Here is a 23,726-nt window from a genome sequence, read left to right on the forward strand (position 1 = left end):
CACAAACCTTTTCCTGATTTCCAGTGTCATCCTGGAATGGCTGAAGGTCACTGGGTATTCCCAGCACAACGACTATGCCTACTCCAACTAAAAAGGATGCTAGAAACAAAAGAATTTAGAACAGAAGGAAGAACTGAGTGTACTTTGCATCCTGCTAAAGAAGCAAGGCTCTGAAAGTATTGCACAGTTTGTCATTTGACAAAGCACTGCAAAAAGTTAGTGCAAAAAAAAGGAGAAAGAGAAGGCAAAGTAACTGGAGGCACAAAGCAAGAACAGAGTACAGCAATACAGAGCTCCTTTAAAGACTCAAGACCACCAAGGCTCTCCAGAGACCCCAAGCCCTCAGACCATGGAGAAGCTGGTTTGGCTTAGGGCAAAGGTTTCGCTTGCCCAGTGTGCAGGCAAAGTTGGCCCCTTCAGCACTGGAATGAGCAGTCTGCTCCCAGCTCTGCCAGCAGTGCAGCAACGCTACTCCTGGATGGCAGCAGGCAGCTGAGCCTGGCTTTGCCCCGTTTTGCAGCCCAGGCTGAGATGAATATTCAGAAGCTGGAGAGACATTCCCACCTATGGTGCCGAGGGCTCTGGGCGGGGCCTTCCCGAGAAGCCCCTTGTCCAGCCACCTGTCAGAGCTGCGCAGGTTCTCAGCTGCCCTCCCCTGCTGCACGTCCGCCGGTGCCCCGCTCGCTGGCCAGGAGATGGCCCTGGCCCAGCTGCAGCAGGGCACGGGTCAGCCGGGCCCTGGCGCGGTGGCCGTCCGGAGCTGGCCACACAGTGGGATTTCTCGCTAATTGGTTGCCTGGCGGAAGGCTGAGCGGGACAGGGGCTGTCACGAGCGCCTGGCCACGGCAAAAGGAGTGACAGCTTGGCCGGCCTCAGCAGAGCTGTGCTTTCTAGCTCCCCAGCCGCCCAAGGAGCAGGTGCCTGCGAAGAGGCTTTCCAACTGCAGCAAACTTCCCAAAGACTTTTAAAAGGGAAGCTGCAGCAACAGCCCCTAGGCTGCCCCTAAGACAGAGGAGGCACATGTCTCACCTGTGCATCGCTGGGAATTTGGGGCAGATCTCCCCACCTCTGCTTGTGAGGACAATAGCTGGTAGAAGCTGCTATCCTGCTGGCTTTTCCCTGCAGAGGCTCCCAGCTCTTGGTAAAACTTGTAGCAAAATTTAGGGGACAAAAGCAAAGGGGACAGACAGAGCAACGTGTAAGCAGCTGGTAAAGTCTGCTCAAGGATAATGTGTGAGAAAATCCCTGTATATAAGCAACACGGACCAAGGAGGGAACCAACTGGTGAGACTGGTCCAAAGCGGGGAATGAAGCCCTGTGCAGAGGTGCCCCATGAAGTCCAGCAAAATGACCATGGAAATGAGAACCATTTAACCTCTCCTGAATTAATGTATCCTTTTTAGGATGAGACTATGAACGTTTCTCAGCAAACACAAGTTAATTAAAAACTACGTGGGAACAGAGCTGTCTTCACCCACGGAGCAGGAGAAGGTCAGATCCTTATCCATCTTTGACAGCAGAAATGTAAAAGGTGTATGCAGAAAACTGAATTTCTTCACTCAGTGCTCATTTTGGCAGCTATTTCAGGAGTCTCCTCTTCCCAGTTCTCTTTTGTTTTTGTTGATCTATTTTTACACTAGAAAAAGTTGTAAACTTTGAGCCCTGATCAGTGATGTCCCTTCCATTTTGCAGGTTCACAAAGACTCCTGGGTTCTTCAGTGCTGATTTTATCTCATTGCCATTGAATTCCATGGAGAGATTTCTAAACCCCTTGCAGAGCATGACCTCCACTCTGTATTAGCAAAATTCAGGCGATCACTTGGAAATTCTTTCCAAAAGAAATTCAAGGCTCCAATATTTTATAGACACTTTGAAAATATTTCAGACAGAAGAGCTGGAAAAGCTCTGGGGGCTCCTGCTAGCCCCTCCAACAAAGGCCAGTGCATGCTTGTTCTTACTGCAAAGTGTGGATGCCTTGCCCATTTCTAGGCAGAGGCAATGCCCTTTAGGACTGTGAGACTGACAGGAAACAGTACAGAAATATCACAAATTTTAAGAAACTATCAGGTCCTTAGGCTAACTGCTATCAGGGGCAAATAATTCCTGAAATATTTGGGTCTTTATTTCACTTGTTACTCATAATTACCTCTTCCCTCTGCCAAGTCCCATGGTGCCACTTTTGCACAATCCCTCTCCCTTCTCTCTCTGTACAGTTTGTACAGTTTGTACACAGTTTGTACAAAGTGTCTCAGTTCTGACTTATCACCAAGGGCTCAACCTTACCCCCTCATTCTCCAGCCAAATAATTGTTTTGTTGCTCTTCTTGAGACTCACATCTTTTTTTCCTATAAGCTCTGGTAACATAGCTAAGCTGCAGCACAGTGTCTGCTGCAGAGAGAAGAGCACAACACGGGCTATTGTGCTGCAGGAGAGTGGGCATATGCTCTACTTTTAATATTCCCACTAGTTGCAGGGAGGCTCTACATGTAACATTAGTAGATGCAGAAATGTTCACAGGAATAATGTGTGTGAATGTCCTCCCAATCTCACATTGCATCTTTTCCCAACAACAAAGTTGCATGACAAACCCCCCACCCTGTGTGCTTTGCTCTGTTACCCACATTTTGCCTCTCCTGTTCATAGTGTGGGGGCTTCAGATCATTTTCCATAAACCTATGTTTTTGGTGCAGAACCTTGACACATACTTTACTGGCCAGGCTCTCATGCCCATGTAGAAAAACCTCAGAAATGACTGCACAAAAGAACACACCTTCACAGATACCAAGTCACTGTAATGTAGTGAACAATGAAGTGAACAAACGACCTGTGCAAAGATGAGTGGGCACCAAATGCTAGATGACAAATGCAAACTCCCCTCCACCTCCCAGATTATTATGAACAAGTGAACAAACAATAAAACCAAAATGAGTGTACTCGTATGGAAATTATGGTAGGGCAGGAGACACCAGCACCAAATGTTGCTTAACTGGGGAGTTAAGTCACTGCACAAAACTGATTGTCCCAGAACATTTAAGCCCCAGCATATAATTAAGAATAATATTTTATTTCAATAGCTGAACTTAGCTAGGTCTTACACAAAAAGAGCTTCGTGACTAAGTTATGGCAAGGCACCAATGACATAAGACAGAAGTGTGTGAATGGGAGGAGGAGAAGATGAAGGGGAAAGAGTGAAGGCAACCCATGCTACATGCAGACAGTCAAACAATAAGAAAGGAACAGCAGCTTTTCAAGTCATACAGAAAGGAGGGCTTTATGTGCTCATATTAAAGTACATCTACTAACCATCACCTTTTTGACTTCTTAGCAAGTAACTTACTGACAGGCAAAGAAGACAACCACAGAAAACAATGAGCAGGAGGTGGAAGAACCTGTACCAATCTAATACCCAGCTGCTCCTGAAAGTTGGTAAATTGCACCTCCCCTACCAAGCAGAGCTGATTTTTGGTTTAGTAGCAATACCTGCAGTCTGGGTCTCTTAAAATCCTGTAAACTCACAGTAAGATCTGATCCTTGCCCCAAAGAACTAAGCTGTCTGCTAGATACAAGATGGCACATAAAAAGGGACAGACAGAATCTCTTCCAGGGATAGACAATAAATTACTGGCAAAGCTGGATCTAGAAACCACGTTCCAGTTCAGGCCTGCAGTTAGTTGGAGTGTGGTTGCTGCTTACTCCCTAAGCTGCTTTAAGAGTACCCTGAGCCCACATCCTGGCACCCATAAACAAAGAAGACTCCATCTCACATAGTCTGATCCACTTTCCCCAACTAGCTCAGTATTTCAAAGGCCAGTTCAGAATGGACACTCTTGTGGGGACTGTGCTGCCCTCCCTGTGCACACACCACCATATCCAGAGAACACAAAGAGGGTAGTGGCTTCTGGAGCTGACAGTCTCTTACCACCAAACAGGTATAAAAATGAAACTAATTTTATGTTGCTTGCTCATAAAATGTAAAACTGAAATAATTACAATATCTCTGCTGCTGCAAAACTTTGTTTTACTGAATGCTGTTACCTTCTGCATCACGTTTGGGGAATTTTAAACAGGCAAATGGAAGGTCTGATTGAAGATGAAGTTAAGTGAAAGAAATTGGTCTCATTTAGCACATGACAGGATTCATCTGTGTTCCCAAGTCCACTGAGGTAGCATCATGGGCGTTTCATATTCATGAGCTGCTGCGACACTGTGTCCCCTCATTTACAAAGCACCGTGTTCAGCAAATTCTGTCCCTGTGGACACACTGTGCATTTCATGGTCTTGTCAGAGAGACATCAAACACTTCAGTAACCAAATACCAGAAAATGGCTTTAATTAGCACATCTCAATGCAATAAATAATTTTTCTCTCTAAGTGGAAAAATGGAGAATTAAAAAAAAAGAAGAAAAAAAAAGAAAATAAAAAAGTGGAAAGCAACAGGCAAAAAAAAATCTTCAAAAAACCATAAAGAACAAGGGACACAGACAGCTTCTGCTGAGCACACAAACAAGCTTGAAGCCTCTTGGAAGCTTTCTCAGGAGAGCAGCAGGCAAATGGAGACAATAAAGAACGCTTCTTTGGATGCTTGGACATTAATTTCATAGGGATGTCTTTCCCTGACTGAAATTGCCCTACTAGTAGGCCAACATGGAGCAGCGTACCTGCCTGATCAGCCAGCAGGGAGATGAAAGCAGCAGAGTGAAAAGCAGGCAGTACTACAGCTACCAGGGCACTGTCTCAACAGCTGAGATAAGCAGAAGATAAGCTGAGTGTCCCATGTCCCAAAGCACCCTTCTGAGAAGAGAATAGTAACAGCACAACCTGGCCAAGCTGATGGGAAAAGTCACCCTGTGAGCGGGTGCCAGAGGAATCACAGGATCTAGGGAAGGTCATACAGCAGATTCAGTACTGACCCTACAGCTTTGCCTTAAAAGGTTATGCATTTGCCTTGCATAATATTGCATCTCAGCTAGACGGATGACTGGCTGGAGGGTCAGGTGGTCTGGGAGACATTCTACTTGCTTCAATAGTGTCGTGCTTTCACAGACTACTTGGTGTGGCATGGCTTCTTCTGCACCTGACAGCTTGCAGGGGACAGGCATCAGGCATGTCTGCTGCTTCCCAAGGCTGCTGCTGACACAAAGGCTCTGCCCAGTTTCAGTCATTCGAAGTGGGAGAAGAGGCACAGAACAGCCCTGTCAGATGAGTCACTGGGCTCAGTGCAGGGCTTCACAAGCAGTAGTGCATGGCTTGTACTTATGCAAGAAGTAGGAGCAGACACTGATGGCTTTTAAGGTGAGGAATCTCTTAATGCATAGGTTTGTTCATCATCAGCAGAAGACGGGAGAGACTGGAGGCCACGCCCAAGACCTGGAGTCCACCATGCTCCTGAGGTTATCAGCATTTAGAGTGGTAACACAGCTCCTAGTCTTACCAACAGCCCCCTGACAGAGTGCTATGCCTGCCCTCCTTTCCAGTAACATGTGTCTTCCTCTTGTCTTCCTCTTTTTAAAGACTGTTCCCTGTTCCTTTGCAGTATTCCCCTGCTAAAACATACTCAGAAGGTAGTGGGGCAGCAGATGAGAAGGCATGAGGTGTCCTTCTCATGTCCTCTCAGGAGAGGGTGTGGTGAACTCAGAAACACAAAACCCTCTTCAACAACGCTGGAGATGAGGGACTTTGCATTAGAGCATTACTGGGGCAGGGAAAGCAGCTTCTCAGGATGCTCCTGTGGAAGTATGTTCAGGAGCAGGCGTGCCTGATTCTATTTCATCCTCTTCATGTTATGCTGGAAAAACAAGACAAACTACATTTCTTTTATGCTAAATCCTTAGGTTTTTTATTTTTTCTTATATATATTTATTAAAAAATGCCTCTTTGATCGGCAGCACCCATGACACTTCCACATCCAGCGACTCCTCAGAAGCCTCCCTCCCTCCACACAAGGCCACCACTGCTGACAGCCAGCTGGGTTTGATCAGAGCCACTCAGAATCGGATTTTCATAAGACAGATGAGGAATCTTACTGCTGCTCTCTCTCATATGAGATGAGAAACTGAGGAGGAGGGGGGACGGGTCCTGAGGGAACGACACTACAATCAAGGGCTACGCGGTTCTCTCTCTGTCCCTCCACTGCTGCAATTTTCAAAGGAGTTTGCCTCAGGCAGTTTTAAATGATGGTGTCTCAATTCTGTAATCATCTTTCAAGAGCTTTTTCTTAAAGGGTATTTTAGGTAAACCTAGTCCGTCAACTACATTTATGGACGCAGCAATCACAGACCCAATATGACTGTGTATCAACCATATCGCAGAATTTAGCAGCAGCAGATGTTTCCCCACAGTGTCATTTTCAGTCCCCAACAAGCTGTATGTGCTTCCTTATAATTAAGGAGCCCACTGTCCCTCGGCCAGTGGTCTGCTGCTTCAAACAGAACTTCAGACAATCTCTTGGGACATACTCTCTTCTCTCCCCTGCCCACTGTGGCTCTCAAGAGAGAGCTTTCCTCCAGCACCAGAGGCTCTAGATCACAATGCCAGCGTTACTGGAGGAGTTCAAACTGGCCTGGACCAACAGTTCAGTGGAAACCATCAGGCTGGGCTGAGTCTGCCCTTCAGTGACCTTGCACAGAGACTCAGGGTAGTGCATTGGGGGAGCAGCAAAGGGGAGGACTGTGGTGTGCTGACAGAGCCACACACAAAGTCACAATGGAGAATCCCAGACACCCAACAACCACTGACACTCTCTACCCCAAAACCTTCTATTCAGCCCATTCATACCACTTCCAAAACACTGTGTCTTTCACTCTGTCTCCATTTCACTAATGCTCAGAACTTTTCATCCATTTAGCTCTCCCCAGATCACTCCAACACTGCCTTCTGAGCCTATGAAGTACCCACTGGCCATATCCCTGACTGTTCCTGCAAATTCTGCCCTCCCATTACCCTCATTCTGCCCCTCTTACCCACTGCAGCTATCCTTGCAGCTCATGGCCTCTGGAATCCACCAGCACTTGGAGTGCTCTGTAAAAATGGCAGCTTACCAGGGAAGCAACTGGCAAAATTGAGCAGGAATGATAGAGCAAACAATAACCCTCACTGTGCTCTATTCTCAGCTCTGTTTGGAGCAATACCATCACTGGTGCGTATTCGCATGCAGCTCAAGAGGTGTTGGATATTTTATGGCTGTGAATGACAGACCTCCCACCTGACAGATAGGTATCACTGCCCAGAAGGATTGGGGACCATGGCATCTGCCCACTTCCTCCTCTGTTGTTCAGAGTCTGGTCTCTCATCCTGCTCAAATGCAAAGGAGCTGCTGGCACATGCCAGAAGGGTAAGAAGTCCTACTAGATGTTTGACATTGCATAGAGAGGTCTAATCATCCACTCTGCTTCCTTGAGAAGGCTTCCCAGCAGGCAGAAAGGGGTTTTGCCTTGAGGGCACAGATCTAGTAACTGTCTCCTGGCAGCTTTCCTCACCTGCAGGTCAGGTTTGGGTTGTCTGTGTAGCACAGTCAGGCTTTCATTTCAATCAGCTGTCTCATTCACACACACTATCTGCTTTAAAATAACAAGCTGTTGTTCCTGCAGACAGAAAATCACACATCATATCCCAGTCTTCCAAGAAAAGCCCTAGGAGCTATGCATCCCAAGGGTAACAGAGAGAAAGCAGAAAGGGACTTCTGATGACGGGGCAATAGTCTATGTGGGAATAGCTGGGAGAGGGATTACAACCTTAGCTAATAAGTTCCCATAAAGTGCTGAGGAGAAAAATCCAAGGGCAAAGTAGTGAGGAGAAAGACATCGGGGGAATGCAATGCAGCAGTGCAGAACTGGTGGACAAGAAAGTAACAACAAAGAAACTTCTAGCCAAAGGACAAATCAGATTGCTGAGGTGGGGGAGGAATGTTAGCATTTCTCATACCGACAGGAAACAGCCCTATCTAGCTCTGTGCCAGAGACATACAAGCAGAGCAAAGCCCTCTGTGCCCTGCTGGAGAAAGGAGCAAAGGGAAGGGAAAGCCCATCAACTTCAGCTTGGTTGTCCCATCTTCCCTTCCACCTCATGACAAAGGATAGTCTGCACGTGGCAGAAGCTCCTGGCTGCTACAGAAAAGGAAGCAGTGCTCTGCAGATAGCACCTTTTAAATTCCACTGAGAATCTCACATCTCCTATCTCATGCAGTTTCCCTGCCATACAGAGCTCAGTCCCTGCTGCTCATTTTCCCCATTGACATGGACAGAAAATTGAGCAATTACCCTTAAACTCCTCTCTCTCAGATTGCACAAATTGCTACATACAAAGCATTAAGCCCCCAATTGCCCCTGGCCAAAAGTGACTTAACTAGGCCTGTCCTTTAGGAATTAAGCACTTTTGTGTTGCTTGTGAAGGTTTATTATTCCTCAAGTGTGATGCTTTAAATCCTGCAAAAGCAGGTTTCTCACCATGCAGAGGACCTGGTCCCCCATGCCAAGGTCCAGTGGGCACATACCCACTAACAAAGGTGTTATCCATTTGCTGTGCCCAAGTACTCACGAGTACCAGCATGTGTTCAGGAGGGTGGGGACTAAGATCACAGTGGGTGCTGTAGGCATCAACCAGATGCTCCAGAGCTACTTTTGAAGAGACACTGCACTTTTTCAAAACTGTCTTCCCAGCTTGGAGTTTTACAGGGGCAAATGGTGCTTTTAGCCAAACACAAGTCTTTGCTTTCCTATAACTCAATACTGGCAACCTCTTAAAGGGGCTGTCTTGTCCTGGACTCCAGAGAAATATGAAATGGAGAAAATGAATTCTGAGCATGATCTGAGCCAAAGTTCTTCACTGCTGGCATCTCAAGGATATTATAGTGTGCAGTATGGATGACTTCCACCTTCTGGGTTTCCCTGTGCAACTGTAACAAAGTACTGAAACTGCAGACCATTCCATGCATGTCCCTGTCTGGTCCACCCACTTACCATCTCCCATACCGTTTCAGTCGTTTCACACAGCCTAAGAAGTTTCTGTCCTTCTCTCCCAAATTCCCACAGAGATAAGGAATCAGATGCTATTTCATACACAGGCCAGGAGCAGTGAAAGATTTCCACTTTTATTTCTGAAGCTACAAGGCATATCAAGCCCAAAAGCCTCCACTTGGCTGTACAAACTTCCCTCTATTCTCCACATGCTGAACTGGGTTCTCTACAGGCCCTATACTTTTTTAACACATTCTCAAATGGACTCCAAACTCGGAGTCTCTGGGTGTAAGTAATGTATAAAAGATCACAACTGAGCACATTCCAAATTCACAGGAACACCTTTTTAAGGGCATATAGTTTTGTCCTTCATTCTTCTAATGAAAAGGTTGGATGGGGGACGAACAATGTTAATGGAATGGTACAGCTCAGCTTTCTAATAGGTTAAAGGAAGGCGATCCAAATGTATTGGTTGACAGCAGCAATCGTTATGCAACCGCGCCTGTTCATATTAAGGTGTACAAGCTAACACATTATGCAGCACAAAATAACCGTGACCCATCCTTGGGGATCCATACACCAATGTCTTGATTTTTGTATGTTTAGAATCTGAGCTATACGGTTACAGTTAAGGACACAAACTCAAGTGCAGTTCTATGCAAAGGCGAGGCTGCTACAGCTCAATTTACTGCCCAGCCACAGCCGCTGCATGCTACTCCCTGCCTTCTACACTAGGCACTTACTTGTATCTCTCTGCTTATTCAAAAAAGTAACTTTATTCAAGTTCTGGAGTTTGTTTATATGTCACTTTTCTTCACTGCAATTGCTGAGCCCACATGGAAAACTCCTCTCCCAGAATAGTTTTCTTAATCTCCCTGTCAAAATAGGACCACAACCATGCAATGCACCATCCATTTCGAGATTTTCTATATGCAAATTAGACCCACAACCCAGCATATTTGCACCAGAAACTGCTTGGGTAGGAACTGTATCAGATTTGCAGGATCCTTCTTCTAATGCGTAGATTTAATCCGAAGCCAAACTCCAGTTTGCAAACAATCCAAATTCAACTGCTAATCTGTGCCTAGGTTAGGCACAGATAAATAAGTGAAGTGTATTAGGATTCAAAATGTCTTCATACCACGCTCTGTATCAATTCTATGCTATGTTTATTACCCAAGGTCTTGAAGTGCTGAAAGTCACATGCTACAAACAAACATGTGGCAAGCATTTTTATGCCTGGTTAGCAAAGACAGTCATACTCCAAGTACATGACCAAGGTTCAACAAAAAGGACAGCATGTATGCAAACAGTCAGAGCTGTTCAGAACAGACTACCAGCCTCAGTGACATACACTGAAATTTAAGAAGCCCAAGAAACTTCCCACGGGGAAAATTTAGTCTGTTCTGAAGATGCCAATGCTATAAAGGTGCCACTTCTGGCAGTCATATGTTGCAATGCTTTATCAGTCTGGAAGACCCAAGTAAGTCTTCATTTAATCTCATTAGCCACACTGATGTCTGATCCTTTGTGACTCCAGATAATTCTTCTGATGCTTGGTGATATTTTACAGGTGCAACTTTTTATACACTGTATAAAATTCTTAGTCCTTGAAAACTGAGGTACCTCATAGAGGCTTTAATGAATTTCTATGCTCCCTACCGTTGTCTAGAGCTTGTCTTGAAATTCACACTGTGGATTTTTCCTGAGATTTCTCTTGACTCATCCAGTCCTAGAAGAGCTGGTAATATACACTGTAAAGAAAACTAGTGCTAAGTCAGGAGTCCAGTAGATTTCATAGCAGCCTGTACACGGATGAGATGGGACACCAGTGCTTATGTTTAGCTTATGATCTATGATCCTGGGTTAGGGCAAGCAGATTTTTTAAATTAAGAATTCAACCACGACAAAGACCCCAGGAGAGTGGTGCTTGTCTTGTTGGGAACAAGGATATTGCCATAAAAGATAACAGATGCTTTAAGCAGAGCATACTATCACCTAAACCAGGGGAGAGCAGGGACTTCTTTCCCCACTCTTAACCTTTTTTTATGCTTTTAGCTCTCATTTTGCCCCAGTCCACGATTCTCCATGGAAGTAATTCCAGAGAAAAGTGTGTCCTCAGCACTTTCCTGCTTGCCAAGGGTCCTCTATAATTCTGTGTTCATGAAGAACCAGAGTTAGACTGCAGGTTCATTTCTTCATCCTCCCTCTCCATCTCCTTTACTCTCTCTCTCTCTCTCTCTCATTCATCTGGGGAGACCTAAGCAGCTCCCACATTTGCTTACCCCCAGAGTGGTTCATTTCCTTGCAATTTCTTACAAGATGCCTCTGCTCAGAAGAGCCCCCAGACATGCATGAAGGCACTTCTTGCAGTCAAGTAGGTGATACCTTACCTCCTCCATCATCTGATGCCTCCATGGTCTGCTGTCTGAGACGATGGCTGCAGCAAAGCACAAGAAAGAATTTCAATTTCAAGCCCAGAAAAACATCTTGTTGTGCCCCCTTCCTCCCCATAAGCTTCACAGCCTGTCAAGGAGAGAGTTCCCAAGTATGCTTAGCCTGCAGACTGATCTTCCATACCCCTCATTGCTGAGCTCAGCAGAAATCTCATCAAGAGGTACCTAAGACAAACCCCTAGGCTGCAGACAGTAGGGCCTGGGGTGGGTCTGGGAGGAAAGAAGTTGCTTTCTCATTTTCCTTCTTTCTATTTTATGGGAGTGACAGAGCCATCATCTACTCCGTATCCAGGGAACTATAGACTGACCAGCCCTGCCCCATCCCAGGACACATGACATGAATTCCTGAAAGGCTCTGCATCCTTCCCAACTTTCAGATCTTGGTGTGCTGGTCAGATGATCAGATCAGATGTAAAAGTTATGGAAGAAATCTCAGTAACAATGGGAACTTACTCTTCTACTTCTTCTGCATGCTTTCTTCCTGACCTGCAAGACAAGGAAGACTTATATTTAGGAAAGGCTAGAGAAAATTAAGAACTTTACCTTTCCCTATATAATTGTTATTGTGTAAAACAGTTCCTGCACCAGGTCTGATAGAACACATCACACCTTAAAGAGTTCTGAGTGACTATTAAGCCAGTGTATCAAAAAGTCCCTGAGTGCGACAAACTGAAACAAAACCACTTGGTTCCAAAAGACAGCCATGCCCAGATATGGCAAGAACCATATTCCCTGTTTTTTTAGTTTCTCAGATACTTTTTTATCCCCTTTGCCATCAGCTGCAGGTAAAGCTGACCATACCTGAGCAGAGAGGTTGGCACATTAAGGAACGAAGAAGGTGCTATACCTTGTCTACCTACTCCTGTGAGGTCAACAGGTTCTTCCTCCCCCTGGTTGTGCATAAAGACTGTCTGGTTGCCTTTCAGGTTAGGAGTCCCACCTGAGCTGGCCAAGCTCAGGTCAGACATGCAGTTGCTGCAGAATATCAGGATTGATCTGGCCAAGTTAAAAGGAGTTCATAATAATAACATGGTGGGGAGGCACTGGCAAATGGCAGCTCCCTTGCCCTCCACCCCGGCAACCCCAGAACTAATTCAGTCCCGATTAGGGACGCTTCTTCAATATTCAAAATGTAAAACATGGAGGTTGCTGAACCAGCACTTTGAAAAGTTAATTAAATGCCAGGTTTCTTTTTAGCAGATACTCCATCACTCGCTGATTGCTTTGGCCATTTTGCGGAGTGAAGTTTTATATCTGTGTGTTGGGAATAAATATTCTCCCCTCCCCTGAGGTCAGGGTGCCATGACAAAGAATACATGGGGCTCTCCCTTATCACATGGACTGTCCCAGGACACACCAAGGTGTAAGAAAAGTTGCCCTGCCTTGCACTGCTCTTTTCAAAGCACTTTGTGACATGGCACAGGTGTCTCCTCATCTGCTCTCTGTTCTAGCAAGTTACAGTCTTCATCTAGCTCTCCTGTGAATAATCTATTCTTCTAAGAGCAAGGAGCAGGGCACAGAGGATGTCTAGCTATATGGAGAAGAGGTACAAGGAGAAGGAAGTAATTTGTCTCTACTGCTCTCTCTGGAGCTTGCAGAATGTGAGAAGCTAAAGATTACACTGAATCAGTGATCTGAGCCCAGTAATAAAACTGCTATAATCAGAGTTGCAGCTGTGTGGTGACATCTGCATCTGAGCAGAAATGCAACAGAACTGGGGAGTTTAGGAAAGAGCTCTTCCAGTGAGGATGAACTGTCCAGCTCCATCCTTCTCCCCAGTGGTAGTACAAAACACTTTTTGTGAACCTCCTGATAGTATGGAGAAAGACATAGATGGCTTCAGAGAACCCTCCACCAGCGCTCAGTGGCATTTAGACTCTGAGAAGATAGAGGTAGAAAGATGATGCAAGATTTCTCCTATTTTATTCCTCCTTTATGCTTTCACAGAACTGGTTCCCACATAGCTTTGCCCTCTCCGGCTGAAACATCCCAAATGATGGTGTTGCACAGCCTTGCACAGTGAGATGATTTCCTGGGGGTTCAATTTAACATCTTCTTGGCGTGATCCTGTTACTCCTGATGATTGTCCAACCCCAAGTAACATTCTCTTGCTCAGTACTCACACTCCTTACATCTTTTCTCCTGTCTCCAGGCAGGAATAAAACACTCCACATGTTTATATTTCCCAGGAGAAAAGGTCACTCCTACTATCCCTGTAAGCAAATTCTGTTTCTTCTTCCTAAGCTCCCTGTCATGACTGATACCCAGGTGGCCCACAGGGAAGACAGTCATGTTAGTCCTAGAGGCAGAGACTGCTTTGCTTATGTTCTGAGACTTAAGCTTTCTCAACTTTCCCTTGTTGTTAGGAAAGGATTTATTCAGGACAATAAGCAAATACCTCATTATGAAACAGCTACACTATATATTGGAAAAAATAGTAATTTGGGGAACAAACTCATCAGCAGGAAGGGGGGAATAGTACCAGCCCCTTTAATCCCAGAGCCCAGGTGTTAGAACTCTCCTGTCAAACAAGACTGTTCCTTCCTCTTTCCAGGGCAAGTTGCAGGCCCATGGTCAGCACCCTCAGGAAAACACCTCAGTCCCTGTGCCACAGATCCCAACGGTGGCACTGGGTGAGGCAAGTCTGTCACACTGACAGTACTGTGGTTTATGCAGAGCATTTATGTATCGACAGCACTGGAGCAGGAGCTAGAAATGACTGCTCTTCTGTTTAGGAGAGACATCTGCTTCCAGTCACCTGTACCAGATATGTTTGTTAATATTTGATTTGGTATAACATTATTTAATGAAACTAGCATTTCAAGCCAGCTGATAAGTCACATGTAGAAACCAATCCCAAAAATACAGTATGAACCTTCTGTAGCACAGTAAGGAATTGTATGTTTTACACTCTCCATGGCCTTAATGATTGAGCAAAGAAGATACCAGGCAACCCACTATTTCCTCTATTTTTTTATAAGGCTTCCTTTCATTTTGTTTGTGCCAAATTACTTTTTTGGCTCTTGTTTCAGATTGAGGAAAAAAAATCACAAAACATTTTTTGTTTAACTAGTCTTTTGCTTTTTTGGCGAAATCACATTACTTAAATCTACATAACAAAGTTACTCTGAGAGGAAAGACAAGCTTTGTCTTGTGTCCTAAGGTTAAAAACCTTCAAGGCAGCAAGAGAAATCATTAATAGATCTTCAAAAGGTGCCCCACCTTCAGTTCTGTCCATTCCATAAACTTAGCTGAGGGCTAAGCTACACATGGGGACAGTATTCCTGCAGAACCAATCACCTGCTTGTCTCTTTGCCCTCCAAGTACTATGGAAAGCCTCACAGGATTTCTTCATGAAGATATTACATTGCTTTAAGGATTGTGGAGTACCCCTTCCTAAGAATAGTCTCATCTTACCAATGCCAATTGCAACACATTGAGACCAACATTTCCTCCTTCAGGAATAGCAGGTCTGGGTACACAGCACCCTCTTCAATCATCTTGTGAGCTTTCTAGTGGTGAGTGAAAGCACACATGGAACAAACCCGGCTAAACTCAAGCCATACACAGCTTTCCTACTCTTTTCTCATGTTCTCACCAACACGAAGTGCACTGCCCTGCTTTGTCTGCTGCAGCAGCAGGCACAGCCCAGGGAGGGCAGCAACAAGGAGCTACAAAATGAGCAATTGAATATGAACTACAGATACAGTCACTCGAGTAAAGACAAACAAAACAATACAATCCCAGGAGCAGTGCTCAGAAATACATTCAGTCTGCTGTATTATACACCAGCCACTCCCCGTTTTTGTGAGACAGGGATACATCTGTTTTTTTCACTTATGCTCCCAAGTCCATTGCATCTGCAGGGGTAAAGAACACGCACTCAACTCCATTACCTGGACAGTTCCCTTAAAACTCCCTTCCCCTGAGAGGCCATCAGCACTCCCAAACATAACCATAATCCCAGAATATTCCCTCTGGTTTTGGCCAGCTGCTTACCCCTCCCTCTCTATTTCAGAGTGTTGAATAGCTGTGAAACTGGGTGAAAGACCCTGACAGTCCTTGTGTAACCCCATGGTATGTAACTCCTAGTACAGAATACCTGTTTCTCTCCTAGTTCTGCCTTGGGGCAGAGGATATGGATCTGATCTCGTTCTTGAGTGTTGTCTTTGCTCAGTTCTGCCCAGGAGGAATCCTTCGTCCACATTAATGAGAAGGGGTTAAACCTCAAACCCGAGACTTTACTCCCACACACCCCCCTAATGTACAGCTGAGCTGAGTGCAACTTCTGTGCTGAAGGGTGAAAGGCAGTTCCAATGTAGACATCATCTCTGTTAAACTGTTTCTTTCTCATTTAATGGACTACCACGGAGATCTAAATGGAGATAAAGTGGCAGGGCTCAGAGAACAGCCAGGATGCTATCTTTATGCAGCATGACAATGTGCAGTGGTTAATTAGACACCGTTAACCTATTTTAGCAGAGGACATAACTGGTATGAATGGGAAGAAATGTCCTTGAAATCTTTTAATGTCCACAGCTCTTGAGAGCTCCAGACACACTTGCGTCCTGCACCGCGCCACAGCCAGGCTCCAAGGGGTTCACTGTGCAGGATCGGAGGTTCTCATGCGGCCTGGGGAGGTGTGGGGGCAGGCAGCACAGCTAAGGAAAAGGGGAGGAATTACAGCAGCTTGCTAAAATGCATACGGAGGCGGCCGGACGGGAAAGCCCGGTATGGCGCGGCGGAGGAGGAGAGAGGGCTGGGACCGCGAGCAGCCCGCTCGCCGGCCCGGCAGTGCCCGCCTCACTCCGCCCGAGGCCGCGGGGCCGGGGCCGCTCCGAGCCGCGCTGCCCGGGCCGCCGCCACAGCCGCAGCATTGCCGGGCCGCGGCCGCCCCCTGCCGGGCACAGCGAGGGCCTGCGAGCCCGGGCTGGCCTGCGAGCCGCCGCGAGCGGGCACCGCCGCCACCGCCGCCCGCGGGCTGTCCCGGCACCCGCCGCCAGTCCCGACCGAGGGCTGATTTCATTTGACAGGGCAGCGGGGGAAGAAGTTCATCTGCCCTTGTGTGTTGGCCTATTTCTTGGCATGCCTCAACCACTTCTACGAATCGCGTGGAACCAGAAAGCCGCTCCAAGCTGCCCTTTTGCTGAAAGAATGAAACGTGGAAAAAAGGAGAAGGTCGTGATGATCAGAGATACATTTTGTTTGGAGACAGCAGGGCAATCAAAGGGCGGGCAGAGACGGGCTGGATGCGCAGGAAGCAAGTCAGCGGCCCGCGTTCTGCCTCAGTGCTTCCATACAAAACCACAACCCACCTCAACACCGAAGGCTTGGCTCAGCCCACAGGGAAGCACGAAGCCTTTTGCCTCTCGGGCAAAGACTGTAATTCAGGTCTAGGCCTGAGGGAGGAGGGGGAAAAAAAGATTTTAAAAGACGCTGTACTCTCTTGCTCAAGTGTTCCTTAGGTGCCCATCACCACAGTGAGTGGGCGGTGAGCTAGGAGTTGCAGCTTGTTCAATAGCCTAAGGCACAACTAAGTTACACATCCAATATGACACACAAGTGCTAACTGATGGTTCTCCGGGCTCTCCAAGTGTGGGTCTCAGTCACTGCTTGTTTGCTGTGGCACAGGAAAGGACACATTCACCAAGGCTGTCTGTAAATTATAACTGCTGCCCGTGCTGGAAAGCACCACAAGGCTTCTTCTCAGCTATTCCATTGCACCTTCCCTGGGGCTCTAATCTGTTGGTTTAAGTTTCCACCTTCTCTTCCTGGCCTGTGGCAGCATGGAAAAGCCAGGTTTTCCTTTACAAAATTACAGAGTTTAATCTTCACATCTCCTACAATCGAGGCAAGTTTTGCCATTGATTTCAGCATGCTATGAGCCTTTATTTTTGTCACAGGATGTCACCTCACAGCCCTCCACTTCCTAGCCCTGGAATGCATGGCCAGCTGTATCACCACAACGGGGTTTTGGGCAGACACACATTTTTTAAACTGTAATGGTCCTACCATCCACCTTCTGGCCCCTGTGTTTGCCAGACTGCATGCTGAACACACTGCCCCAGAGCATGACTCTGGATGAGGATGGATGCAGCAATGAGCAGGCATGCTCTGTGAGATAGGATCTGACAGACACTGCTGCTAGCCAGCGCCAGCTGAAATGGACTTGTGAGGCACTTAATCAATCTCCAGCTGAAGTGTTTTTGTTTCTCCTCAAGTCCTAATATGTGGGCTTACTTAACAGAAACAACAAAGGAGGAAAGCTCTGGCAAGCAGGACTTTAGGAACTGGCACAAAAGAACAAGCTGACAGAGAGCGTTCCCAAGGATCACTGAACCTCAGCCTACTCACTGCATCATCCCCGAAGCAGATGTTCCCAGGGTTCCCCCTCTCGCTCACTGGTAGAGAGCTGACCGGCAGAGCTGTTCAGAGCTCCCACTGAGCAACAGAAAAAACAACAACACTCAACACAAATTCCTGCTGTGTGGGAAAACAGAAAACAGTGCTGCAGTTTCTAGAGGTATCCACCACACATCTTTGGTCCCTGAGAACAGGGGCTCCTATCCAAGTGATCACGTTCTTGGCCTCCAGTAAGCACAAAGCCCAACTCTCACACCAAATGACTCTTGAGGTTACAGGAGCATTTCAGCTGCCTTTTAAAGAAAAAAGCACACTTCTGGATCCTCATGGTTACAGGAAAGAACTGACTGCTAAAGGAGACAGGAAGTGTATTTAAGCTTGTTTGGGTTTTTTTCAAACCTCACAATAGAGAACAATTCCATGATTACAAGGTTCAAAGACCTTTCACTCGTGACTGGCCTCACTGAAAACATTTATATGAAAAATATTAGAATTAGGTGTCTATTACTGAATGGTATCTTGTTCTGTCATCTGAGAGCAACAGCTTCTGAAAGACGGTACTTTAAGAACTTGCATTAAGAATTTGAGAATAGTAGAGGGGTTATATGGGGAAGGGGGCTGGGGGAGGGGGAAATAGGGCCAAGCAAGTAGATCAGGTCATGTCAGGTCCATTTCAACAGGTAAACTGCATTAAACTAGACTTCACAGCCAATATAGAGGTGACCTACAATGGCCAGACAAGCTTTTAGCCTTGGCTATGACAGATACAAAAGGGTTGAAAGTTGCATGTGTTCTTCAAGAAGGTTTTGCTATTTTAAAATAGAAATATTTGGGACAGCAATAATAGCATCCCCTAAATTTGCTGTGAAATTTCTTGGAGATGCAGAGAAATAAGGAAGAAAAATGCTTTGTTCTCAATTAAAAAAAAAAAAAAGGTCAAAGAGACTTCGCCCTGAGAATACTCTGCCACTTCAGCAGCTTACATGGACTGCTACCAAAAATGCCACACTGCTGTTCTGTTTTTTTCATGCAGGCTTTATTTCTAGGGGAGCAAGAAGCTGCAATCCTACTAGACCTTCCATTGCCCGGTACCTTTCCAGAAAAAGAAGTCAAAGAAAACTTCACTAACTGGGAAAAAATAAACAGAAATCTAGGTTAAAATTAAGAAAAAAAAAAAAAAGGAAAAAAAAGAGAAAAAAATGGTAAAAAATACTGAAAAGGAAAAAAAAAGGGGGGGGGAAGGAAAAAGAAGAAGCAAAACTCTTTTTCCAGGCTCTTCTGAGCACTGCAAAGACAGAAATGGACATAAGTCTAACACTTTCCCCTTGCAGGAAATTCTTGCAAGTCCCACTAAGCAGGTTTAAAAGGACCAAAAATCCCCTGTCACAGCCAGGGCACTGAGATTCTCAGGTGACTCTTCTGTCTTTTAGGGACTTTTCTTTTTCTGCCAGTTATCTTTACTGAGTCTAAACAGAAACACCAAGGAGAGCTCACCCCAGCAATGACATGAAGGGACAAGAGGACAGGAGCTTGTTAGCATTCCTGGAACATCCAGCCTATCTAAAAAAAAAAAAAAAAGGAAAGAAAAAGAGGAGGGGGCAGGGAGAGAGAGGAAAAAATCCACCCTGGGCCTGCACATTGCAGCTTACCGCCATCTTGATGTCCTTGATGCGTGCTGATGGCGTGGAGGTGGCTGGCACCAGATCAGCCCAAGAGAAGGAATGAGAGGCCAATGGAGATTTATGTGAGGAGAGTGAGATGGACAAGGTAAAATTGTCAGGAGGAGTTGTTAGAAAGTAAAATATATTGTGACAATTCCACTCCTGCCGTTCATCAATAAACTGACAGATCATTTAGTGTCAATTAGGAGTGATAGATGGACAAGTCCCCATGATCCTGGGCCAAAATTAATGGCTGGGAGGGAGAGGGTGATTGAAAATGACGGCTGACATTGAGAGGAAAGTCCTGAAGGTCCCCAAGGGGCCATTACTTGCCTCATTCCCTTGCAGATCAATGCAGGGACAAACCCAAAAACAGACACTTCAAGACAAAACTTAATCAGACTTCCTTTTCTTTCTTCTCCTTCTAAGTTGTGCCCCCTCACTTGGCAGCCTTGATCCTCTCTGCCTATACTCTTCACTTCACTGAGGACATCCGCAGATGGCTGCAAGCTGCAGAGTGAGGCTGACGTCTCCCATGCAGCCGGGAGTCTGGCTCTGCTCCTAACGTGGCAGTGTCACAGGAAAGCCCAGACTGAGACTCACCTCAACACTGCTGGATTGGGAGTAGAGGACAGAAGCAATGACACAAGCTTTCCCCCACTGTGCCAGATAGAGAAATTCATGAGCACTTTACTACTCCCAGCTGCAAGACGGGGATTGCTAGAGGTTCTAAAACCAGGCACTCTCAGGGGTCATTTCTTATAGAGAGAATACAGGATAGTTTAAGCCCATATTTTTGAAACAGGAGGTTTTTAACTCTACTTATCTCTAGAGACCTTGAATCAAAAAGCCCCTTAATCTCTTAAATAACTTTCCTCCAGCTCCAGGGAGGAACCACTGCCCATCCTTCAGAGCCTTAAATGGTATCTACACAGAGACTGAATTGCCCTGTTTTAAAGGTCACCCCGACTGCATCCCCTTCCTTCCTAGAGGCACTTAATATTCACCTTCTTGCCAAATGCATTCCTGGACTCTGTACCACTGTACCACTTCTGTTCCAAAATACTTCAGCATGGTCATTTTCCTAAACAAGTTTTGATTATCCCAACTCTGTGTGGCCTATCAGTCAGAAAGGGGAAATTGCAGTTGTAGCTGAAGCACCTGTTGCTAAACTGCCATGATCCATGTAGAAGAAACGAAGTACATGTGCAGGCACTGGAAGGGACTTTCCTACTGAAAGCAACACTTTCAGTGTTTGCTTGCAGAGCCACCTGAAGCAAGCTGTGTTTATTCCTCAATGACCCTAGCTGCTGCCCAGAGCTGTAGGAATTTTACAGGGCTCATTGCAAGACCAAATGGATCAAGCACCCAAGTAAACTGAGTCCCAAGAAGCAAAGAAATTAAGATACTGCTAGAGAGGAAACTGGAAGAAATTCTATCAGGAAAGTCAGAGAGATGAGATCAGAGGATGTTGGAATTAAATGAATCATGGAAGCATCCCTGCTTTCTCAAATCTTCACCAATATACAAAACTGAGTTCCCTTTTCTTTTCCCCACTGGCAGGCACTTCGTGTGTCTTCCTTTTGATGCATGAGATAACCTGACAGCAAACCTCTGCTTTGCTTGTCACGATTGTCAGCACTGATGTCATTAGGGACATCAGCACAGCTTTCAGAACAGCACTTGAGCTCCATCCAGTGGTTAGAGAGCTGCTTCTGTAGCAAAACCCAGCTGTAATTACTGTTATTTATCTCAGCAGGCTACTGGGACCCAAGTGGTTGCCCAGGTTCTTGGCTGGTCCCCTTTCTGCTAATACTGGGGCTAGAATGTTGCTGGGGCAGCAATGAGACCGCCTCTTCTCACAGAATGATTCTTCTGAGTACATGTTTAACTAGATACAGTAGATTCAGGTACAGATGGCCCTGGTAGTATGGAAAAATGAATTTTCTGTCACTACTTTGCACCATTTATTTGCTGTTTGCAAAGGACCAGCCTGGGGGTTTACTCAGACACTTACCAGTGGTCCTCATCTTACCCAGATTTACAAAATGGGACTCCTAGAGATGACAGCTCTTCTACAAGACTACTGGGAGTGCAAAGTAACCTTCCCACATTTGACTTTTGAAAACTTGAGCAAAAGAGATAATTTTGATAGTTCTCAGCAATTTAAATATCTGATACTTGTAAATGCTATGGGAGCTCATGATAAAATACTGTATCTCACACACCATCCATGCTAATTAATTTAAAATATAATTTAGGTTGGAAAACTTTAAGAGTCCTCCTCTTCGTATCGTGCAACAATCTGGGAGAGCAGCATTCTGATGGAAATAATCAGCAAGATGGTGAGAATATTTACAAGTTTACATAAGCATGACATGAGCTGGGCAGATAAGGGACTAAAAGAGAGCACAAAGGTAGAAAAACAGGTTACAAACTAAATTCTACTCTAATATGTGCCAAATGGAAATAAAAAGAACAGTTTCAAGTGATCATTTCATACTGATAAGACTGTGAACTAGAAATTTAGCAGAAAAGTATCCCTGCAGGAAAAGCAACATATGTGCAGTTGTAACTGACTGAATCTGTCAGAAACAGAACTAAAAGCTGACTTCAAATGGAGAAAGAATAACACATGAATAGCTACAAGATCATTGCACAGTATCCCATCTGACCCACAATATATTTACACAACACAGAAAATGTAACTGTAGCCACTCTGCTCACCCTTCCTTTCTAAGTGAAAGGAAAAAAAATCAGATTTTAACATTGTCAGTTCTGAAAATCAAATTACTTCTAACAGAACAATTCCCAAGTGTAGGTTCAGTTACACTGGCAAAAAAGGGTTTAAACCTAAATCAGATATATCAACAGAAGCATGTTATTCTAACTCCATCTACACTAGTGAATTTGGAGCAAGTTAACTTGATGGGGTTCCAAACTGAGTCGAATTGGTTGAAAAGCTGTGGGGAGATAGAGCCTGAGAAAACAGAAACAACAAAGCTACAGCAACACTGGTATGACATCAGTCGATGACTCAGACTTTTCACATGGAGGCTTTACCCTGGGATATGTCACAAAGAAAGCCCTACAGGCCAGCATCTCTGACTTTTTTAAGGCAGAGAAGAAGAGAGATCAGCTTGGGGAGAATACAGAGCTGAACAAAAGAAAAGACAGGGAAACTAGTTGCACAAAATCCTTGTACCTCATATGACTGGAGAAAGTCAGAGCAAACTTCTTCATAAAATTTATTCCAAAAACCCTTAATACAAATGAACACTGTCAGGTATGACATATCACATGCATGATTGAGCAAGGGGCACATCTTGGTCTCACATCCCCATGTGCAGATTCTCAGAGGCAGAAAGGTCTGCAACCCTACGTGTTCTGTTCTGCTTCTCCAGCTGAACTGCATCCAATGTCACATAAGCCTTTACTCCAGACTCCTACAATGCCTTGTAACCCGTGCAGTTGAGATGCTGGGGAAGCACCACCTACAGCTACTGCTGCAAATCTATAGGATAAAGCTAATGTCAAACAATGGAAAACATGGTAAAGTAGCACGTGGCACAGTGCTGTTACATTAGGAACCTGTTCAATGTCCTTCAGGGCACATTAGGCACAGCCCTGCATATGTATTACCTCCAGTCCTTCACCTAACCAACAACTATGTAACTTATTTTTCCTAAACAATTAAATTCAACCTCCTTGTCTGCTGTCACATTTCCATAAAGCTTCTGCTTGGTCCCACAAAGATCCAGTATCATTGGTGGCACTTTTTAATACCCTGAGGTGGATGCATCTTTGCAATGGCAATTTCTAGCTGCAGCCAGCCTATGAAAAATAACCATTATCTTGGTTAAACTGGAGAGCAACAGGAGTTCAGGCTGAGATCTTTATTCCAGTCTCCAGATTTCCAGACTCTTTTTCAGAGACAAATAGAGTGCTAATTTTCCCAGAAAAGTTCTGTTTTCCAGAAAGGCTAACCCAGAATACAGACCACCTTTCTCCCCTCCCAAGAAATACTGACTGTATAACAGGTTTCTGGATGTCCTCACCCATTCTCAGTTTCAGAAAATACATAACGTTTCATAAATCAGAGTCCTCCAAAGTATATATTAAGACATATATACTTTTATTATAGGCCTTTAAGTACACAAGCAATCTCACACCACTCCATGGCTGAGCCGTTCAGCTCTGTGAATACAAAATACAGCATCAGCAGATATTTCTCAGCTTGGAAAACCACAAATATTTGAAAGCAAGTAATGTCCTCCCAGTCTGAACTGTCCTTT

General features: G+C 45.3%; 1 protein-coding gene across 1 annotated transcript in view; it reads right to left on the bottom strand.

Moving 5' to 3' along the window:
* Positions 1–23,726, bottom strand: part of IFT43 (intraflagellar transport 43) — a 44,282-nt gene that overhangs the window by 4,205 nt on the left and 16,351 nt on the right. Inside the window, 2 exon segments of the mRNA XM_039553225.1 lie at positions 11,345–11,391; positions 11,861–11,893. Of these exon segments, the coding sequence (XP_039409159.1) occupies positions 11,345–11,391; positions 11,861–11,893 (80 nt within the window).

Source organism: Corvus cornix, chromosome 5 (assembly GCF_000738735.6).
Source record: "Corvus cornix cornix isolate S_Up_H32 chromosome 5, ASM73873v5, whole genome shotgun sequence".
In the NCBI taxonomy this organism is placed as follows: domain Eukaryota; kingdom Metazoa; phylum Chordata; class Aves; order Passeriformes; family Corvidae; genus Corvus; species Corvus cornix.